The sequence below is a fragment of the Hemitrygon akajei genome, chromosome 22 (genome assembly GCF_048418815.1).
Source record: "Hemitrygon akajei chromosome 22, sHemAka1.3, whole genome shotgun sequence".
Taxonomy (NCBI): Eukaryota; Metazoa; Chordata; class Chondrichthyes; order Myliobatiformes; family Dasyatidae; genus Hemitrygon; species Hemitrygon akajei.
Window position 1 is genome coordinate 8,968,273 of NC_133145.1, and position 20,240 is coordinate 8,988,512.

Below are 20,240 nucleotides of genomic sequence, written 5' to 3' on the forward strand. Positions count from 1 at the left end.
AATCAGTCTTATGGCCTGGTGGAGCCTGTTGGTCCTGGATTTTATGCAACGGTACCATTTTCCGGTTGGTAGCAGCTGGAATAGATTGTGATTAAGGTGACTTGGGTCCTGAAAGATCCTTTGGGTCCTTTTTACACACCTGTCTTTGTAAATGTCCTGAATCATGGGAAGTTCACAACTACAGATGCGCTGGGCTGTCTGCATCACTCTCTGCAGAATCATGTGATTAAGGGAGGTACATTTCCCATACCAGGCAGTGATGCACCTAGTCAGGATGCTCTCAATTGTGCCCCTGTAGAAAGTTCTTAGAATTTGGGGGCCTATACAAAACTTCCTCAAATGTCTGAGGTGAAAGAGGCTCTGTTGTGCCTTTTGCAACACACAGCTGTTGTGTACAGACCACGTGAGGTTCTCAGTGATGTGGATGCCAAGGAACCTAAAGCTGTTTACCCTCTCAACCCCAGATCCATTGATGTCAAAAGGGGTTCCTCCTGTAATCCACAACCAGCTCCTTTGTTTTTGTGACATTGAGGGTGAGGTTGTTTTCTTGACACCACTATGTCAGAGAGATGACTTTTTCCCTGTAGGACCTTGTTATTGTTTGAGATTCAATCAATGTAGTGTCATTGGCTGTGGGTGGAGACACATTCACGGGTATATAAGGAGTAGAGGAGGGGATTCAGTACATAGCCCTGAGAGGCTCCCGTATTGAGAGTCAGAGGTGTGGAGGTGAGGGAGCCCACTCTTATCACCTGTCAGTGATCTGACAGGAAGTTGAGGCTCCAGCTACACAAGGCAAGGTCAAGGCCAAGGTCTTTGAGCTTCTTGTCGAGCCTGGATGGAATTATGGTGTTGAATGCTGATTGTAGTCCAAGAACAGGATTCTCACATAAGCATCCTTCTTCTCCAGATGTGTAAGGATGGTATGCAGAGCAGTAGCTATTGCATCGTCTGTCGATTGGTTGTGTTGGTAGGGGAATTGTAGGGATCCAGTTTGGGTGGTAGTAAGCTGCAGATTTAATTCTTGACCTGTCTCTCAAAGCATTTGCTTATTATTGAGGTGACACCAGTCGTTCAGGTCTTTTTTGGTACAGGGACAATGGTGGATAATTTGAAGCAGGAGGGCTATATGCTCAAGCTTTTCAGTCCACTGTAAGTCATCCCTACAATCGCCAAGATTCTTTTCCGTAGTGAATACCCTCAAAAAATGCAATCAGGCTCATAAGGCATGACCTGCCCTTGACAAAGCCATGCTGACTACTCCTAATCATATTATACCTCTCCAAATGTTCATAAATCCTGCCTCTCAGGATCTTCTCCATCAACTTACTAACCACTGAGGTAAGACTCACTGGTCTATAATTTCCTGGGCTATCTCTACTCCCTTTCTTGAATAAGGGAACAACATTTGCAACCCTCCAATCCTCCGGAACCTCTCCCGTCCCCATTGATGATGCAAAGATCATTGCCAGAGGCTCAGCAATTTCCTCCCTCGCCTCCCACAGTAGCCTGGGGTACACCTCATCTGGTCCCGGTGACTTATCCAACTTGATGCTTTCCAAAAGCTCCAACACATCCTCTTTCTTAATATCTGCATGCTCAAGCTTTTCAGTCTGCTGAAAGTCATCACTACTATCACCAAGATCCTTTTCCATAGTGAATACTGAAATAAAGTATTAATTAAGTACCTCTTCTTTCTCCTCCAGTTCCATACACCAGTGGTCCCCACCCACCGGGCCGCAAAGCAGGTGCTAACGGGCTGCGAGGAAACGTTATGATTTGGCGGTATGAAGCGATATGAGTCAGCTGCACCTTTCCTCATTCCCCATCACGCCCACTGTTGAACGTGAACGCACGTGAGGTCATCAGTTGGTCATTAACCTACAACTACTTGATGAATAAAAAACAAATGTCGCTTGAGAGTTTTTTTGGAAGAGGTGGTAGGGGACATAACAGGCCTAATGATGATGATAACGCTTGACAGTTGAGGTTGAGACTGCAAAAAAAAATAAAGCTTCCTTCAATAGAAAATGCGACGAGTCGTACATAAAATATGGCTTTAATGCGACCAGTGACTCGCACGCTCCAAGCCCCCTACGTGTGATATGTGGAGACAAGCCGTCTAATAAGGCAATGAAGCCCTCAAAACTTCTTCGGTGCCTTGAGTCCAAGCACCCTGCACTTAAAGACAAACCCGTTGAGATCTTTGAGCGGAAAAAACGGGTCAGAAGCAAGTGCTGAGAGCCACCACCTCCACAAATGCTGCTGCTCTGAGAGCATCGTACTTAGTGGCTAGCCGTATTGCTAAGGCTAAGAAGCCTTTCATCATTTGTGAAAAATTGATTCTATTTGCTGCCAAGGACATGTGCCGTGAACTGTTGGGAGAAGCTGCAGCTAACAAGATGGCACAGGTTTCTCTTTCAGCTACCAGTGTTTCAAGGAGAATCGATGACATAGCGGAGGACATCAAAGCACAGCTGTTGGAACGGCTTAACGAGTCACCATGGTATGCCATCCAGGTCGACAAGTCTAACAATGTCGACAACAAGGCAATACTGCTGGTTTATGTGCGATATATATTTCAAGATTATGTGCATGAGGATATGTTGTGTGCACTGCCGCTGCCAACTAACACAACTGGGACAGAACTATTCAAGTCTTTGAATGACTAAATGTCAGGTAAACTGGACTGGTCATTCTGTGTTGGAATATGCACAGACAGGGCTACAGCTATGACTGGACGGCTGTCTGGTTTCACTACCCGAGTCAAAGAGGTTACTCCTGAATGCCAGTCTACACACTGTGTCATACACAGGGAAATGCTGGCTAGCCAAAAATGTCACCTGATCTTAACAGCGTATGAGTGACATTGATGAAGTTATCAATCACAGCAAAGCAAAAGCCCTTAACTCACGTCAGTTTGAGCAGCTTTGCGAGGAAATGGATGCAAAGCACAAACGCCTTCTCTTACACACTGAAGTCAGGTGGCTATTGAGGGGGAGAGCCCTGGCCAGGGTTTTTGAGTTAAGAGAGCCGCTAGAGATTTCTTTCAGGAAAAAAGTCACCACTGGCAGCACACTTAAGTGATGAGGAGTGGATAGCAAAACTCACTTATATGTGGGATATCTTCAACCTGCTCAATGAACTCAATTTGTCACTTCAGGGGAGAATGACAACTGTCTTCAAGTTGGCAGATGAAGTGCTGCTTTCAAAGCCAAACTGGAACTGTGGGGACGGCGAGTGGACAGGGGCACATTTGACATGATCGCAATATTAGCTGGGATTTTGGGAGAGACTGAGGTTGCACCATCCTTCTCACAGCTGATGATCACCTATCTTCGCTGTTGACAGAAGTTGAGTGTTACTTCCCTACCGCAAATGACCCAAGGCGTATAAAGGAATGGGTCCGTGATCCATTTGTGAATGTCCCCAATGAATCATCCATGTCAGCACGGGAAGAAGATCAACTCCTCCAGCTTGCAAATGACAGTGGGCTGAAAAGTATGTTTGACATAACATCTCTGCCGGTATTCTGGATCAAAGTCAAGGCTGAGATAGCCACAAAAGCACTAAAAACATTGCTTCCATTTCCAACATCATATCTCTGTGAAGCGGGGTTTTCTGCAATGAATGCAATGAAAACTAAATTGCAGAATAGACTGGACATAAGGAACCCCCTTTGAGTATCGCTGTCTCCCATCACCCCTCGATGGGACCATCTTGTTGAAGGGAAACAAGCCCAGGGCTCCCACTGATTCAGCGAAATTGGTGTGTTGCAATGATTTTATATACTCATACGAGGAAAATTTGTGCTGTGTGTTTAATATCCAAACGTTACTTAAAATTTTATGATGCTATTGACCTATAAGTAACTTATAATTGACTTACCACTATATTCACGTGAGGAAAATATGCGGTGTGTTTAATATTGAATTCAAGTCAAGTCAACTTTTTTTGTCATTATGACCATAACTGCTGGTACAGTGCATAGTAAAAACGTTTTTCAGGACCATGGTGTTATATGACACAGTACAAAAAACTAGACCGAACTACGTAATAAAAAAACACAACACAGAGAAAGCTACACTAGACTACAGACTACACTGGACTGGATTCATTAGATAAACCCTTTTAGAAACAAATTTGAGTGTATTAGCCACTTATAAGTGACTTATCACCTATATTCCGGTCGTGATTAACATCCCCTTCCCCACCCTCGTCGGCCGGTCTACAAGAATAGTGTCAATATTAAACCAGTACGCGGTGCAAAAAAGGTTGGTGACCCCTGCCATACACACTTTCCCACTGTCACATTTGATAGGCCCTATTCTTTCATGTCTTATCCCCGTGCTCTTCACATACTTGTAGAATGCCTTGGGGTTTTCCTTAATCATATAACCATATAACAATAACCATATAACAATCACAGCACGGAAACAGGCCATTCCGGTCCTCCTAGTCCGTGCCGAACTCTTAATCTCACCTAGTCCCACCTACCCGCACTCAGCCCATAACCCTCCACTCCTTTCCTGTCCATATACCTATCCAATTTTACCTTAAATGACACAACTGAACTGGCCTCTACTACTTCTACAGGAAGCTCATTCCACACAGCTATCACTCTCTGAGTAAAGAAATACCCCCTCGTGTTTCCCTTAAACTTTTGCCCCCTAACTCTCAAATCATGTCCTCTCGTTTGAATCTCCCCTACTCTCAATGGAAACAGCCTATTTACATCAACTCTATCTATCCCTCTCAACATTTTAAATACCTCGATCAAATCCCCCCTCAACCTTCTACGCTCCAATGAATAGAGACCTAACTTGTTTAACCTTTCTCTGTAACTTAAGTGCTGAAACCCAGGTAACATCCTAGTAAATCGTCTCTGCACTCTCTCTAATTTATTGATATCTTTCCTATAATTCGGTGACCAGAACTGTACACAATATTCCAAATTTGGCCTTACCAATGCCTTGTACAATTTTAACATTACATCCCAACTTCTGTACTCAATGCTCTGATTTATAAAGGCCAGCGTTCCAAAAGCCTTCTTCACCACCCTATCTACATGAGACTCCACCTTCAGGGAACTATGCACTGTTATTCCTAGATCTCTCTGTTCCACTGCATTCCTCAATGCCCTACCATTTACCCTGTATGTTCTATTTGGATTATTCCTGCCAAAATGTAGAACCTCACACTTCTCAGCATTAAACTCCATCTGCCAACGTTCAGCCCATTCTTCTAACCGGCATAAATCTCCCTGCAAGCTTTGAAAACCCACCTCATTATCCACAACACCTCCTACCTTAGTATCATCAGCATACTTACTAATCCAATTTACCACCCCATCATCCAGATCATTTATGTATATTACAAACAACATTGGGCCCAAAACAGATCCCTGAAGCACCCCGCTAGTCACCGGCCTCAATCCCGATAAACAATTATCCACCACTACTCTCTGGCATCTCCCATCTAGCCACTGTTGAATCCATTTTATTACTCCAGCATTAATACCTAACGACTGAACCTTCTTAACTAACCTTCCATGTGGAACTTTGTCAAAGGCCTTGCTGAAGTCCATATAGACTACATCCACTGCCTTACCCTCGTCAACATTCCTCGTAACTACTTCAAAAAATTCAATAAGGTTTGTCAAACATGACCTTCCACGCACAAATCCATGCTGGCTACTCCTAATCAGATCCTGTCTATCCAGATAATTATAAATACTATCTCTAAGAATACTTTCCATTAATTTACCCACCACTGATGTCAAACTGACAGGTCTATAATTGCCAGGTCTATAATCCTGCCCACCAAGGCCTTCTCATTGCCCCTTCTGGCTCTCCTAATTATCTCCTTAAGCTCCTTTCTATTAGCCTTGTAATCTTCTAGATCTCTAACATTACCTAGCTCCCTGAACCTTTAGTAAGCTTTTCTTTTCTTCTTGACTAGATTTATTACAGTCTTTGTGCACCACAGTTCCTGTACCCAACCATAACTTCCCTGTCTCATTGGAACGTACCTATACAGAACTCCACACAAATATCCCCTGAATATTTGCCACATTTCTTCCGTATTTTTCCCTGAGATCATCTGTTTCCAATTTAAGCCTCCAATTTCCTGCCTGATAGCCTCATAATTCCCCTTACTCCATTTTAACACTTTTCTAACTTGTCTGTTCCTATCTCTCTCCAATGCTATTGTAAAGGATATAGAATTATGATCACTATCTCCAAAATGCTCTTCCACTGAGAGATGCCTGATAAACCTTTTGATGCAAATATGTAGTAACTTCTACTTTGAAAAGGACCTCTTGACAACTTCGTGCCCAAAAGGAACAACTTTATCTAGTACGGTAAAACGATATTCGCATACAGAAGTTTTCACTAATGCGCAGAAAAGACGGGAAGGAAAACCCCACAACCCTGGAAACAATTTCTCTTTACAAACAGTTTCTGTAGCGGGAGTATTGCTATATTACCACGATCCTAATTGGTATTAACTTATCTTTATAATGCTCACATTACAACCCTTCTCCCCCTTTAAATTCCAACATTCCCCAAATGTACCAGAAATGGGAAACAAGAACAGTGGTGTCATTAGTTTGTGTACCCCTGAAACTTACACTAGTGTCTCAGTAACAGTTTACCAATACCAGTAAAGTTCAGGAGCTGAAATCGGGGTTGAAGGCCCAGCAAACATGCTGCTCAGAGGACGTGGATTGACAAGTGTTAAAGGACTTGTCACTCAGTGAATATTTTTCACAACAGTTTGATGAATCCCTGGATGTAATGCAAACAGCTCAACTTGTTGTATTTGTCAGAATGGCTTTCCAAGATTTTACAAAAAAGGAGGACTTCCTCACTCTATTGCACTTAAAGGAGAGAACAAAAGGTGAGGATATTTACAAAGAGTTTTAAAAAAAATGTCCATGAAAATGACATCCCCATTCATAAACTGATGGCAATTACTACTGATGGGGCCCCAGCGATGCGCGGTGTTTGCGTTGGTTTTATAGCACTGTGCCGTAATCACCCTGATTTTCCCGACTTACTGGATTATCACTGTGTGATTCATCAGCAGGCCTCGTCTGGGAAGGTTGTGGACTTTTCTCATGTAATGACCCTGGTGGTCAAACTGATAAACTTGATTAAAGCAAAAGCACTTCAGCACCACTTATTCAAGGCGTTATTGGATGTGCTTGATGCCACTATGGCCTGTTTGATATGTCAGTTACAGTGTTTTCTTGGTTAAATTAATTTGAAAGTTTGACAAAAGCATTTTATGTAATTAAAATACAATTAGCCCAAATAAAGGGCCTCAAGTTGGAAGTACAATCTGAGCTGTTTTTTCTCTAAATGATTTAGTAGGTCGATCTTGCCTTTCATTAAGGCCGAGGTAGGGGATCTTGGGCTTAAAAAGGTTGGTGACCACTACTCTAGGGAGATGCCAATCAATACTTGGGAAATTAAAATCTCCCATCACAACAACTTTATTATTACTACACTTTTCCAGGATCTGTTGCCCTATCTGCTCCTCGATATCCCTGTTACTATTGGGCGGCCTATAAAAAACACCCAGTAAAGTTATTGACCCCTTCCTGTTCCTAACCTCCACCCACAGAGACTCCGTAGATAATCCCTCTATGGCGTCCACCTTTCCTGCAGCCGTGACACTATCTCTGATCAACAGTGCCACGCCCCTACCTCTTTTGCCTCCCTCCCTGTCCTTTCTGAAACATCTAAAACCCAGCACTTGAAGTAACCATTCCTGTCCCTGAGCCATCCAAGTCTCTGTAATGGCCACCACATCATATCTCCAAATACTGATCCATGCTCTAAGCTCATCCGCTTTGTTCAAAACACTCCTTGCATTAAAATAGATACATCTCAAACCGTTGGTCTGAGCGCATCCCTTCTCTATCACCTGCCTATCCTCCCTCTTGCACTGTCGATAAGCTTTCTCTATTTGTAAACTAACCTCCTCTTCCCCAGTCTCTTCAGATTGGTTCCCAACCCCCAACAATTCTACTTTAAACTCTCCCCAGTAGCCTTAGCAAACCTCCTTGCCAGGATATTGATCCCCCTGGGATTCAAGTGCAACCCATCCTTTTTGTACAGATCACACCTGCCCGAAAAGAGGTCCCAATGATTCAGAAATCTGAATCCCTGCCCCCTGCTCCAATCCCACAGCCACGCATTTATCCTCCACCTCATCCTATTCCTATTTGCACTGTCACGTGGCACAGGCAGTCACCCCGAGTTTACTACCTTTGCAGTCCTGCTTCTCAGCTTCCTTCCAAACTCCCTGCAGTCTTTACTAGATCTCTATCATTACCTAGTTTTTTTCAACCTTTCATAAGCTTTTCTTTTCTTCTTGACTAGATTTTCAACAGCTTTTGTACACCATGGTTCCTGTACCCTACCATCCTTACCCTGTCTCATTGGAATGTTCTATGCAGAACACCATGCAAATATCCCCTGAACATTTGCCACATTTCTGCTGTACATTTCCCTGAGAACATCTGTTCCCAGTTTATGCTTCCAAGTTCCTGCCTGATAATTTCATGTTTCCACTTACTCCAATTAAACACTTTCCTAACTTAACTTAACACTATCTCCAAAATGCTCTCCCACTGAGAGTCCTGACACCTGACCTGGTTCATTTCCGACTACTAGATCAAGTACAGCCTCTATTCTTGCAGGCTCATATTCATATTGTGTCCAGAAACCTTCCTGGACACACCTAACAAACTCCACCCCATCTAAACCCCTTGTTCCAATCAATATTTGGAAAATTGAAATCTCCCACGATGACAACCCTGTTATTATTACACCTTTCCAGAATCTGTCTCCCTATCTGCTCCTCGATGTCCTCTTATAGGCAGCCTATAAAAAACACCCAGTAGAGTTATTGACCCCTTCCTGATTCTAACTTCCACCCACAAAGACTCACTAGTCAGTCCCTCCATGACTTCCTCCTTTTCTGCAGCTGTGACAGAAAAGCTTGAGCATATAGATATTAAGAAAGAGGATGTGCTGGAGCTTTTAGAAAGCATCAAGTTGGACAAATCACCGGGACCGGACAAGATGGTGGAAGCGGATACGATACGGTCTTTTAAGAGACTCCTGGACAGGTACATCATGGAGCTCAGAAAAATAGAGGGCTATGGGTAACCCTAGGTAATTTCAAAGGTAAGGACATGTTCAGCACAGGTTTGTGCTGTAGATTTTCTATGTTTCTATGTGACACCATCTCTGATCAGCAGTGCCACGCCCCCACCTCTTCAGTCTCCCTCCCTGTCCTTTCTGAAACATTTAAAGCCTGGAACTCGAAGTAACCATTCCTGCCCCTGAGCCATCCAAGTCTCTGTAACGGCCACAACATCAAGAAAGAGTTAGATAGAGCTCTTAAAGATAGCGGAGTCAAGGGATGTGGGAAGAAGGCAGGAACGGGGTACTGATTGTGGATGATCAGCCATGATCACGGTGAATGGCGGTGCTGGCTTGAAGGGCCGAATGGCCTACTCCTGCACCTATTGTCTATTGGGGATCATAGTTTCACATCAAGGAGTTCACCATTCAGGACTTACAGTGAAAATAGTTTCACTCAGCAGATATTGGTTGTTTGGAATTCTCTACAACATCTCCATGGAGGTTTAGTCACTGAGTATATTCAAGACTGAGGTCAATAGATTTTAAAATATTAAGGGAATTGAGGGAATATGGTTTTGGTGCAGGACTACTGCAGAGATAAACCATTCACCATGCTTTTAATGAATGCGAAAACAGACAGGAGGGGATGAATGGCCCATTCCTGCTTCAGCTTTTATTAACAAAGATCAAAAGACCTCACCTTCTCACCAGCAAGTCTGAAAACAGCAAGTTTGGCCCCCAATTCTGAAGCCTCAGATCCTACAATTTTCTCAGTATATCGATCTGATCCAGAATTCCCAGGTGTACCCCGAAGAGCATTCTCACGCATTGGAGAAAGATCTGAAAGAGAAATGAGCAGGACTCAACATTTACCTTTGGCTTTTGCAACTTGCAATGAAGGACACAAATAGTATTATTCCAAAAATCACTTGAAGTTGGAGAAAAATTTCAAAAATGTCAGAACCTCATATATTCCTTATGTATGGAGGAGAGGCAAACAGCCTGAAATCACATCCTCAACTTTGGGATTTGTGCTGGTGACACCTTGCCATGTTTACCTGGAATCTTACTGCCAAAAGCTTCTATCAATGTCAAAGGGAAAATTAAGTGATTTACCACAACCCAAATGAATAGAAACTACTAGTATTGAAACATTTGGGAGTCATGGGTCTGAAATGACCTATAGATTTGCAGTGAGGGGTATGGGAAGATCCAATCCCTGATCATTTTTAACATGGGGAATCCAGCCTGACTCAGTGTACGCTCTCATTGCTACAGCTGCAGGTTTGCTAGAGCTCCAGAACTTGAAATGTACTTTAGTGTTATAGAAAGAGCTGCTGTGGTGTCAGCTGTTTAAAAACAGAATGCTGGAAATAAACCTGAAATGCTGACAATTCCTCTTGCCCTCCCACCCCCGCATCCCCACATCCCATATCCCCACAGATGCTGCTCAACCTGCTGAGTTCCTCCAGTAGATTGTTCAATGCTGGAAATACTCAACTGTTCAGGCAGCATCTTTGAAAAAGAAATGTAGCCTGATTTTACTGAGAAGCAGTGTGGTATTTTAATGTGTACTCTTAAACATTGTTTTTTCAAAGCTGATGGACTCATAGTGTAGGTGCCACAGTCAACCCCACTCCACACCTTCACACTGCATTATCTCCACACACAATACACCCTTTACTGTAGGTATTACACACCCCTCTGCATTGAGCGCTACAAGCTGAGGAATACAACTAACAAAAAGTGCACTGCATGTACCAATCAATGGGAGATTGTAGTTTCAATGAAGCACTTACAAGAATGGTCTACCATGGGTACCATTTGGTTCCTGATAGGTGACACCAGTGTATTGATGGGAATTTCTGTTGTGAATTTGCGTGGTTGATATCGTTGTTGGGCTAGACTTAAACGTTCCTGAAAATCAAATTGAGTTTAGTCAAAAGAGATGCAACTTGATCCATCTATTTCTCTTCCCATATTATTTTCAACAGTATCCCCCACTCCTATCTATTAAGCACTTAGATTGAAACAACACTCCCTCTTTACAAACGTTGTCACAGTTCCATTATAGTATTAAGTGGAAACAGTCGAGTCTCCCCTCCAGCCTATCCATGAAAAGGTGCCTGTTATTTTCCTCTCCTTTTTACACAGGCCCATGCACAGTACATGGAGATGGGTCAGCATGATCATCACATGCCAAGACTGTCTTCTCTCCTCCCCATCCAGCTGTAGTGCTTGTCAAAGCCACCCCCGCCTGACCCAACAGTAAGAAGTGTAAATGTTCCTTGCTTTTCCCCTCAACCCTTGCCACTCTCATACCTGGTGTATCTGCTGTTCTTGCTGCTGAAGTCTCTCCATTTTCCGTTGGATAGCATGCAGTCGTGCCTGGTGCTCAGACTCTACCCGTCTGGCTTCCATAAAAGCTTGTTCCCCTTCCTCAAACTTCTGAGAGGCAAGCTGCAGAGGAAAAGATTGAAGACAGCCACTTTACATTTTTAACTCACTTAATAGAATGCATTCACCTGGTAATTATTCCAGGAAATGATCAAAAACTCCTTGGACAAGTAGTTCATGTGCAACACCTAAGTCACACCAATTGGAACATGTGGCCAGGAAGGCTGTCTAAGGTGTGTGAGTGGGAATTCCCAGCAAAGTGAAAGGCTAACTGTCCTAAGTTATCAAAGACTCCAGATTGAACCCACAGAGTTCTGGATATGAAGTGGTGTGTTGGTGTTATTGGTGGGGCCGATAATTATTGCCCACCTCTGACTGTCCTTAAGATGATAGTGATCTGTGTTCTTGAAATATAGCAGCTTGTGTTTTAAAATGAACAATAAAAAATTGAACATATTGTGACAAATATAAGTATAAATGTTAACATAGCTATAAATAAACACCATTTTACATTTTAAAATTTCCCAAGAAGGTGCATATGCAGCTGGATACTACTTTATTTACTGGAGATATTTAACAAGTCATCAAAAAAGTGATAATTTTATTAAAAAAATTCTGTTAAGTGGATACGGACCAAGCAGATCTGGGATAGAGAGAGATGGTGATAGAACAAAAAGAGTATGTAATGCCCTAGTTCATATTTTTACTGTTATGCTGTTATGTATTTCATTTAGCAGTTCTGTAAGAGCAGTCTGTTCTGTTTTCAGCTTATGTTTGAGTTATTGTTGAAGATAAGAGATGAGGAGAAATGTCTGCCATCCAATTAGGATGGTCGAATTAAGGGGAGGTTTCTCTGGTGAGGGATACTAAGGTTGGGCTTGGGGGTTTATTCGAGGGAGATGAAGAGGGAAGACGCAGGACAGAAGAGGTCATAGGATTCAATCCAGAGTGGGACAGTGATTCGAAGAAGCCAGGGGTGAGATCGACTGAGCATTTGTGGAAGCTGAAGGAAGCTGGGATCCAGAGCCCCGATGCGTCCCCAATAGTAGAGGACAAGAAGATGAGAATGGGAAGGTACGGATGTGTGTGGACTATAGGACTCTGAACAGGCGTACTGTCCCTGACCAGTATACGGATCCGAGGATCAAAGACATGCTAGCCTGTCTGAATGGTGCGAAGTGGTTCAGTGTACTGAACTTGAGGAGTGCGTATTACCAGATCCCTATGAGTGAGGCTGACAAAAAGAAGACAGCACTTATATGTCCACTGGGATTCTTCCAGTTCGAAAGGATACCCCAGGGCACATAGGAAGCCCCTGTGACTTTCCAGCAGTCATGGAGAAAATGGTGAGGGATATGAACTTACTTGAGGTATTGGTGTATCTGGATGATCTCACAGTTTTAGGTTCCACCTTGGAGGAACATGAAGCAAGGCTACTGAAGGTGCTGGGCTGCCTGAAAGCTGAAAGCTTTCCGTGGACAAATGCCAGTTCTGCAAGATGTCTGTCAACTATGTTGGGTACAGTCTCATGGGATAGATAGCTGAGTATCTGTCTAAGATAGAGGCGGTGACCACATCGTCAAGGCCCAAGACTGTGAGCGCTTTGTGCTTGTTCCTTGGGTTCTGTGGGTAATATTGGAGGTTTGTGTAGGGCTACATGAAAGTGAGTCACCCTTTAAATTAGCTTCTGTGCGGTTACCCTCCCTTGGGGAAGAAAGGGAGGAGAACAAAAGGAGAGGAGAGGAAAGGTCATCTTAACCCTTCAGAGCCTTTTGGAGCAAGATGGAATGTGAAATGCGAAGAGGCCTTTTAGTCACTGAAGGAGCTGCTGACAAAAGTGACTCTGCTGGCTTTTGCAGACCCCCGATTGCTGTATGTACTGCAGACGGATGCCAGCAGAGAGGGCTTAGAGGATGGCCTTTCTCAAGATCAGAGCACAGAGTTGAGACCTGTTGCAGTTGTCAGCCAGTGTCTGTCACCCTCTGAGAAAAACTATCCCACACACAAGTTGGAATTCCTGATATTGAAATGAGCTGTGGTGGATAAAATAAGTGATTTCTTCTATGGTGCCAAGTTTGAGGTGAAGACGGACAACAATCTCCTAACTTATATCTTGACCTTGGCAAAATTGAACGCTGCAGGCCATTGGTGGTTGTCAGCGCTGTCTGCCTATGATTTCAGCCTGAATTATCAGCTGGGAAGTAGGAACATTAATGCCGATGCATTGTCCTGACATCACATGACAGGCTGCAAGGGGACGGAGAGTGTTCCTGCCCCAGGAGTGAAAACCATGTGTCAGTTTTCCATCACGGTGAAGGCAGAGGGAAGGCAAGGACAGGATCGAGCGGTAGATCAATTGGGAGCTTCTGATGGTGCCATTCCACAAGCTTACTGCAACCTGACTGCTCTGAAGACAAACCAGTTGCCGAAATTGAGTCCTTGGGAAATGGCAGTTGCTTAGCGAGGTAACCTGGGCATCGGCACTGTTTGGTCAGTGGTCAAAAAATGAGACATGGCCCAAGTGGACAGGACAAAACACGCTGTGGTGTCTTGATTACTGAGGAAATGGCCCAGATTGGAGTTGAGGAACCAGATCATGTCGCCTCTGGACCGGCCTCAGTGTTCTCAGCTGGTTCTGCCTAAGAAGTATCGGAGGATTGTGTTGAAGTCACTTCATGATGATTGTGGCCATTTGGGGGTTGACAAGATTTATGGACTGCTCAGAGATCCCAGATGATGCCACAGATCGAAGAGTACTGCAAGTTGTGCAGTTGATGTATACGGAAGAAGATACTGCCCATTATCCCACTTGCGGAGTATGGAGCCACTTGACCTAGTGGGCATGGATTTCCTGTCAATAGAGCCACATGTCAACGACATGGTGAATATCTTGGTCATTACAGATCACTACACCAGATATGCACAAGCCTTCCCTTCCAAGGACTGGAGGGTGTCCACAGTGGCCAAAGTGTTATGAGAGAAGTATTTCATTTATTATCGGCTCCCCAGCTGGATACATAGTGATCAGGGACAAGATTTTGCAAGTAGGCTCATACATGAGTTACTAAGCATGCTTGGAGTCGAGAAGTCGAGGACTATGCCTTATCACCCGCAAGGTGATCCCCAGCCCAAGAGGTTAAATTGGACCTTGCTAGACATGCTCGGAACCTTGGAGATCAGCAAAAGGAATAAGTGGAGGAGTCAACATATTGGACATCTGGTCCACTGCTACATATATACACAAAATGAAGCTACTGGGTACTCGCCATATTATCTGTTGTTTGGACGCAAGGCGAGGTTGGTTGCCTGTCGACCTCTGTTTTGGGACTGGCAAACAAGATCTACGACCAAAGACTTATCTGAAGTACGTGTCTGATATGAGAAGGGCGCTGAAAATGGCTTATGAATTAGCTGAGGTTGCGGCTGCCAAGCAGAATCAAGGAAATAAGAGGAAGTATGATCAAAAGGTTTGGTTCTCCGAACTCAGGCCTGGAGACCAAGTCCTCATAAAGAATTTGGGACTACCTGGGAAGCGTAAGTCGGCTGTCCACTGGGCGGCTATGCCCTATGTAGTGGAGAGTCAGGTGCCAAACATATCAGTTTTCTAGGTAATATGAATGGGCCTGTCAAAATTCCCCATCAGAACCACCTTCTACCTCTGGGACAAAAGGCATGTTTTGACCCAGAGTCTGACCTGGGCCTTACACCTAGTAAAAGAACTCTGCGGCAATGTGGGAAGACTGAAAAACCAGCAGCAGGAAGGATTAAACTGGCACCCACCCCTGAATGGGATACGGACTTGGAAGATGAGGAAATAGGGGTGTGGTATATGCTGCCTTTAACTCCCCAATAACTGAGGAAGAGATTCCCAACCTTTCTCATGCTGAGGCAGGTGAAATGGGGGTGGGGGGGAATTAGCAGTGCTCAGGCAGGCTTGCAGCTGGACCATGAAGGGGAGGCTGGACTCTAAAGTAACTGGGGATGAAGCTGAGCTCAGCCAATTGGCAAAAGGATTTGGGGGAGACCTCGCCCTATAGACCAGAAGTAGACAAGGAATGTCTGAAACTGAAGAATAGACGATGGGATAAGGAGGTTTCCAAGAATTAGGAGGACCCCCCCAGATAGCCTAATAGCCTACGTAGCACCAGGGGAACAAAGTGCTACGACTATCCCCCTACTGAGATATGTCACTACCCTTTACAAATGGATTGGAGGTGCTGACATCACGAATTTCTTTTGAAAGCGGTGTTATTAATACGAGAAGACAAATTATTTCAAAGTCATGAGGACATGACTATTTTGGTGGGGGGGGTGGGGAAGAGTGTAATGCCCTGGTTCATATTTTTACTGTTAAGCTGTATGTATTTAATTTTGGCAGTTCTGTAAGAGTAGTCTGTTCTGTTTTCAGCTTGTTTGGGTTATTGTTGAAGATAAGAGATGAGGAGAAATGTCTGCCATCCAGTTAGGATGGTGGGGTTAAGGGGAGGTTTCTCTGGTGAGGGACACTAAGGTTGGGCTTGGGGCTTTTGTTCGAAGGAGATGAAGAGGGAAGACGCAGGACAGAAGAGGTCGTAGGATTCCACCCAGAGTGGGACCATGATTCGACAAAGCCAGGGGCGAGATCAGTTGAGGATCGGTGACTATGGAGAAACTTTGAGCTCCAATTTGTGCACATTTGACTGTTTAATTAAAATGGGCCCTTTACTTTTTTTTGTTCTTTCCTTTACTAGCCCTTTAGTCGAATTAAGATTCATGAATATAATCTTTTAATCGTATGCAGTGTACTGTCTGTTATTTGGTAGCACTAATTTGTAACAGGGTAGCAAGTTACATAGCATCCACACAAACAGGAGTTTGTACCTCAATCTCACGAGTTTGGCAGGGCTGGAGGGTTTCTTCCCTAGACTTATGTAGCCAAGGAAACCAGGGGGTTTCAATAATAAATCTGGTGTATAAATTTTCATTTATATTATTCCACAAACCCTTGAATAAATGGGGAAAATGGTTGCTGATTCCTTGGCTGTTTTTTCCCTTGTCAGCTAGGCATAACTTATTTGATAGTTGATTCCAGGTTGCTAAATTTGTATACAACCACTAGCATAACAGTAACAAGATTTGCCTGTGTTGAAGTGTTGGGAAATTGGACCCAGGCATCATTCACCTTAACAAAGGCTTCATTTTTGCCCGTCATATTTCCTTATCATGACATATCAATATCTGTTTTAATTAATTAATGACAGAAATTGGATCAAAAAAAATCACGTGGTTTGTAAACAGCTCAGAATAGAATAAGAACAAGATGGCATCAATAATTGGTAACTTCTTGCATGCATCTCCAATGGGAATCATCAAATAGGGCTACTACAGCTGACAACCATATTCACAGCCATGGCTACCTTGGTAAGCAACATTATTTTAAGGCAATTAAAAAATCTATCAATATTCAAGATCAGCAGAACCCAGACTGCAGACTTGGTTCATGAGTTCAATTCCCCTTTAAGGAAATGGAAGTGTGGAAGACAAGCCAGTCTACAAGTATGATTGAAACACAGAGGCTTTAGACCCCCACTCCCAACGATCCTGCTCATGAATGTACTATCTCTGAAAAATAAAACTGAAGATTTCTGAGCAAGATTGAAGTATCAGAGGGATATCAGAGACTGCTGTGTACTTTGCTCTACGGAAAAATGGCTCATCACCATCACTTCAAATGCAGCAAAGATAGGGCAGCTCATGAGATTGAGCTTTTAAAGATTGAGGAGGTGGAGTATGATTTATGATTAATTCATGGTGCACAGACATGGTGGTTCTGTCTTAACCCTGCTCTTCCAACCTGGAACATCTAACAGTCAAATGTCATCCATTTTATCTGCTGAGGAAGTTTTCAGCCAACATTGAAGTACTGATGTTTGTTCCACCTCAGGCCAACATCAGCGTGAGCACCATGATCAGCAGAACCAAAACAGAACCCTGATGCCTTCTGTATAGTTGCAGGGGATTTCAACCAGGCCAGCTTGAAGAAGTCTATGAACTTTCTAGGTGAAAGTCTAAACACCTGGCTGTACTTCTACTCCAGCATATACACAGAGACTAAAGACCACAACACCAGTGGTGTGGTCCAAGAAGGTATGATGAAGGGAGTTAGAGGAGCACTAATAGGACTGACTGGACAATATTTAGGAATTCATTTCAGATGAATACGCCATGTTGTCACCGACTTCATCAAGACTGTGTGGATGAGTATGTGCCTTCAAGAATATACCAGATGTACCCAAGTCAAAAGTCGTGGAAAAACCAGGAGATTCATAGTCTGCTGAAGGCTAGATCTGTGGTATTCAAGACTGGTGATCCAGGATTATACAAGGCGTCCAGGTACAATCTACAGAAGGCTATTTTAGAATGAAAAAACAATTCTGACAGAATTAGATGCACCTAAGCTCTGGCAGGGTTAGCAAACCATTACTTCCTTCACTCAGCTTTGGATCACCTGGACAATAGCAACACCTACATTAAGATGTTGTTAATTGATTACAGCTTAGAATTCAACACAATCATATCCTCAGTTCTAATCAACAAGCTCCAAAACTTAAGCCTCTGTTCTCACTCTGCAAATGCATCCTTGACTTCTTCACCGGGAGACCACAGTCAGTGTAGGTTGGAAATAACATCTCCACCTTGCTGATAATAGGCATTGGCAACCTCTTGAATGTGTGTTTAACCCCCAAATCCTAAGACTTTTCTACAGTGGCACAATTGAGAGCATCCTGACTGGCTGCATCACTGCCTGGTATGGAAACTGTACCTCCCTTAATCGCAGGATTCTGCAGAGAGTGGTGTGGACAGCCCAGCACATCTGTAGTTGTGAACTTCCGATGGTTCAAGACATTTACAAAGATAGGTGTGAAAATAGGGCCCAAAGGATCATTGGGGACCCGAGTCACCCCAACCACAATCTATTCCAGCTGTTACCATCCAGGAAAGGGTACCACAGCATAAAAGCCAGGACCAACAGGCTCACTAGGCCATCATACTCATTAACTCAAGCTGATTTGAGTATTTCTATGTTACATTGACTGTTCTATTTATTATAAATTACTATGATTGCACATTGTACATTTAGACAGAGATGTAATTTAAAGATTTTTACTCCTCATGCATGTGAAGGATGTAAGAAATGAAGCCATTCAATTCCTCACTGAGGGATCAGTAGTGGAAAAGATGAGCAGTGTCAAGTCCCTGGATGTCAATATTTCTGAAGCCCAACATATTGATACAATTACAAAGAAGGCACGACAGCGATTATGTTTCATTAGGAACTTCAGCAGACTTGATATATTACTAAAGACTCACTATTTTCTACAACTGTAATGTGTAGAAATTGCATCACAATCTGGTATGAAAGGGCCACTACACAGGATCAGAAAAGCTGCAGAAAGTTGTAAACTCACCCAGTTCCATCAAGGGAACTAGCCTTTCAGCATCCAGGACACCTTCAAAAAGTGATCCTACAAGAAGACTGCATCTATTATTATAGTACCCCATCATCCAGGACATACCCTCTTCTCATTGCTATCATCAAGAAAGTGGCCTGAAGATACATACCAAACATTTCAGGAACAGTTTCTTCCCCTCTGCCATCAAATTGCTGAATGGCAGAAAACTCACTTCTTTTTTTCCCTTTTTGGCACTACTTATTTAATTGATTTTTATGTATACTTCTTATTCTATTTATTTTTAATAATTATATTAATATTTTTAATATTATACATTGCAATGCTGACGCAAAACAACGTACTTCTGGACATAGGCCAGTGATATTACACCTGATTCTGAGCATGTCACAATGAAAATAAAATAATTTGGATTAAGTGTTCTTCCCTTGGTGATGGTCCTTACTTTCAGAAATATTGTGGGCACAAAATTGTGGGCCAAAGGGCCTGTACTGTGCTGTATTGTTCTATGTTGTTCTATTCCCATGAAGCTTTTTATTAGGTTAAAAAAAGACTGGCGCTTGCAGGCCTTTGTAAAGACTGAGGCTCCTGTGAACTAAGTGTAGTTTACAGATCTCTCCACCTGTAGACCTAGTACCTACCATTGATTGTTTGGCTTGGGGTCACCCAAGATTACAAGGCACCACTTTGCCTGCTCCACAGTCAGAATTAACTGCTCAGGCACTCATGTGCTCTTCACTTATCCATCTTCCATGATTTTCTTCCCACCACCCCATCCCCTCCCAGTGAATTATCCCTTAGTTTCAAGGCAGAAATTTCTTTAAAAGGTTGACTTGCGCAGTAGTTGCCCATTAGGCAAAGTAGCTTTCATCTGTAAAACACATCAGATGCCATGTAACACTCTGGAAAGGAATCATAACATACCAGCCTGTGTCTTACATATAGAAGATGGAAAATACAACATTTTAAACAAAATATCAAATTTTCTAGGCATGACATAATCATTTTATTGTGAGTTGTTTACAAACATCATAAACTTTTGTTCCAATGTCTGCATTAAATAACTAAAGCAATTACTTCTTAAAGCAAGGGTGTTCCAATTTCAAGATTTTTTTGTGATTTCCAATATGGCATTAGCATAATATGCAGCATCCATTTACCGTAGATTCCGGACTACAGAGCGCACCTGATTAAAAGCCGCTGGCTCTAATTTTAGAAAGAAAATCGA

General features: G+C 43.1%; 1 protein-coding gene across 9 annotated transcripts in view; it reads right to left on the reverse strand.

Annotated features, from left to right (window-relative positions):
• Positions 1 to 20,240, reverse strand: part of LOC140714956 (fas-binding factor 1 homolog) — a 156,804-nt gene that overhangs the window by 17,892 nt on the left and 118,672 nt on the right. For all 9 annotated transcript variants that reach the window (XR_012096038.1, XR_012096037.1, XM_073026650.1 and 6 more), the window contains 3 exons: positions 11,487 to 11,624; positions 10,964 to 11,081; positions 9,865 to 10,004 (listed from right to left, as the gene is read on the reverse strand). Coding sequence is in view for 7 of the 9 variants with exons in the window: in XM_073026650.1 (XP_072882751.1) it covers positions 9,865 to 10,004; positions 10,964 to 11,081; positions 11,487 to 11,624 (396 nt within the window). In the remaining 2 variants the exon portion in view is untranslated. The remainder of the gene's footprint in view (positions 1 to 9,864; positions 10,005 to 10,963; positions 11,082 to 11,486; positions 11,625 to 20,240) is intronic.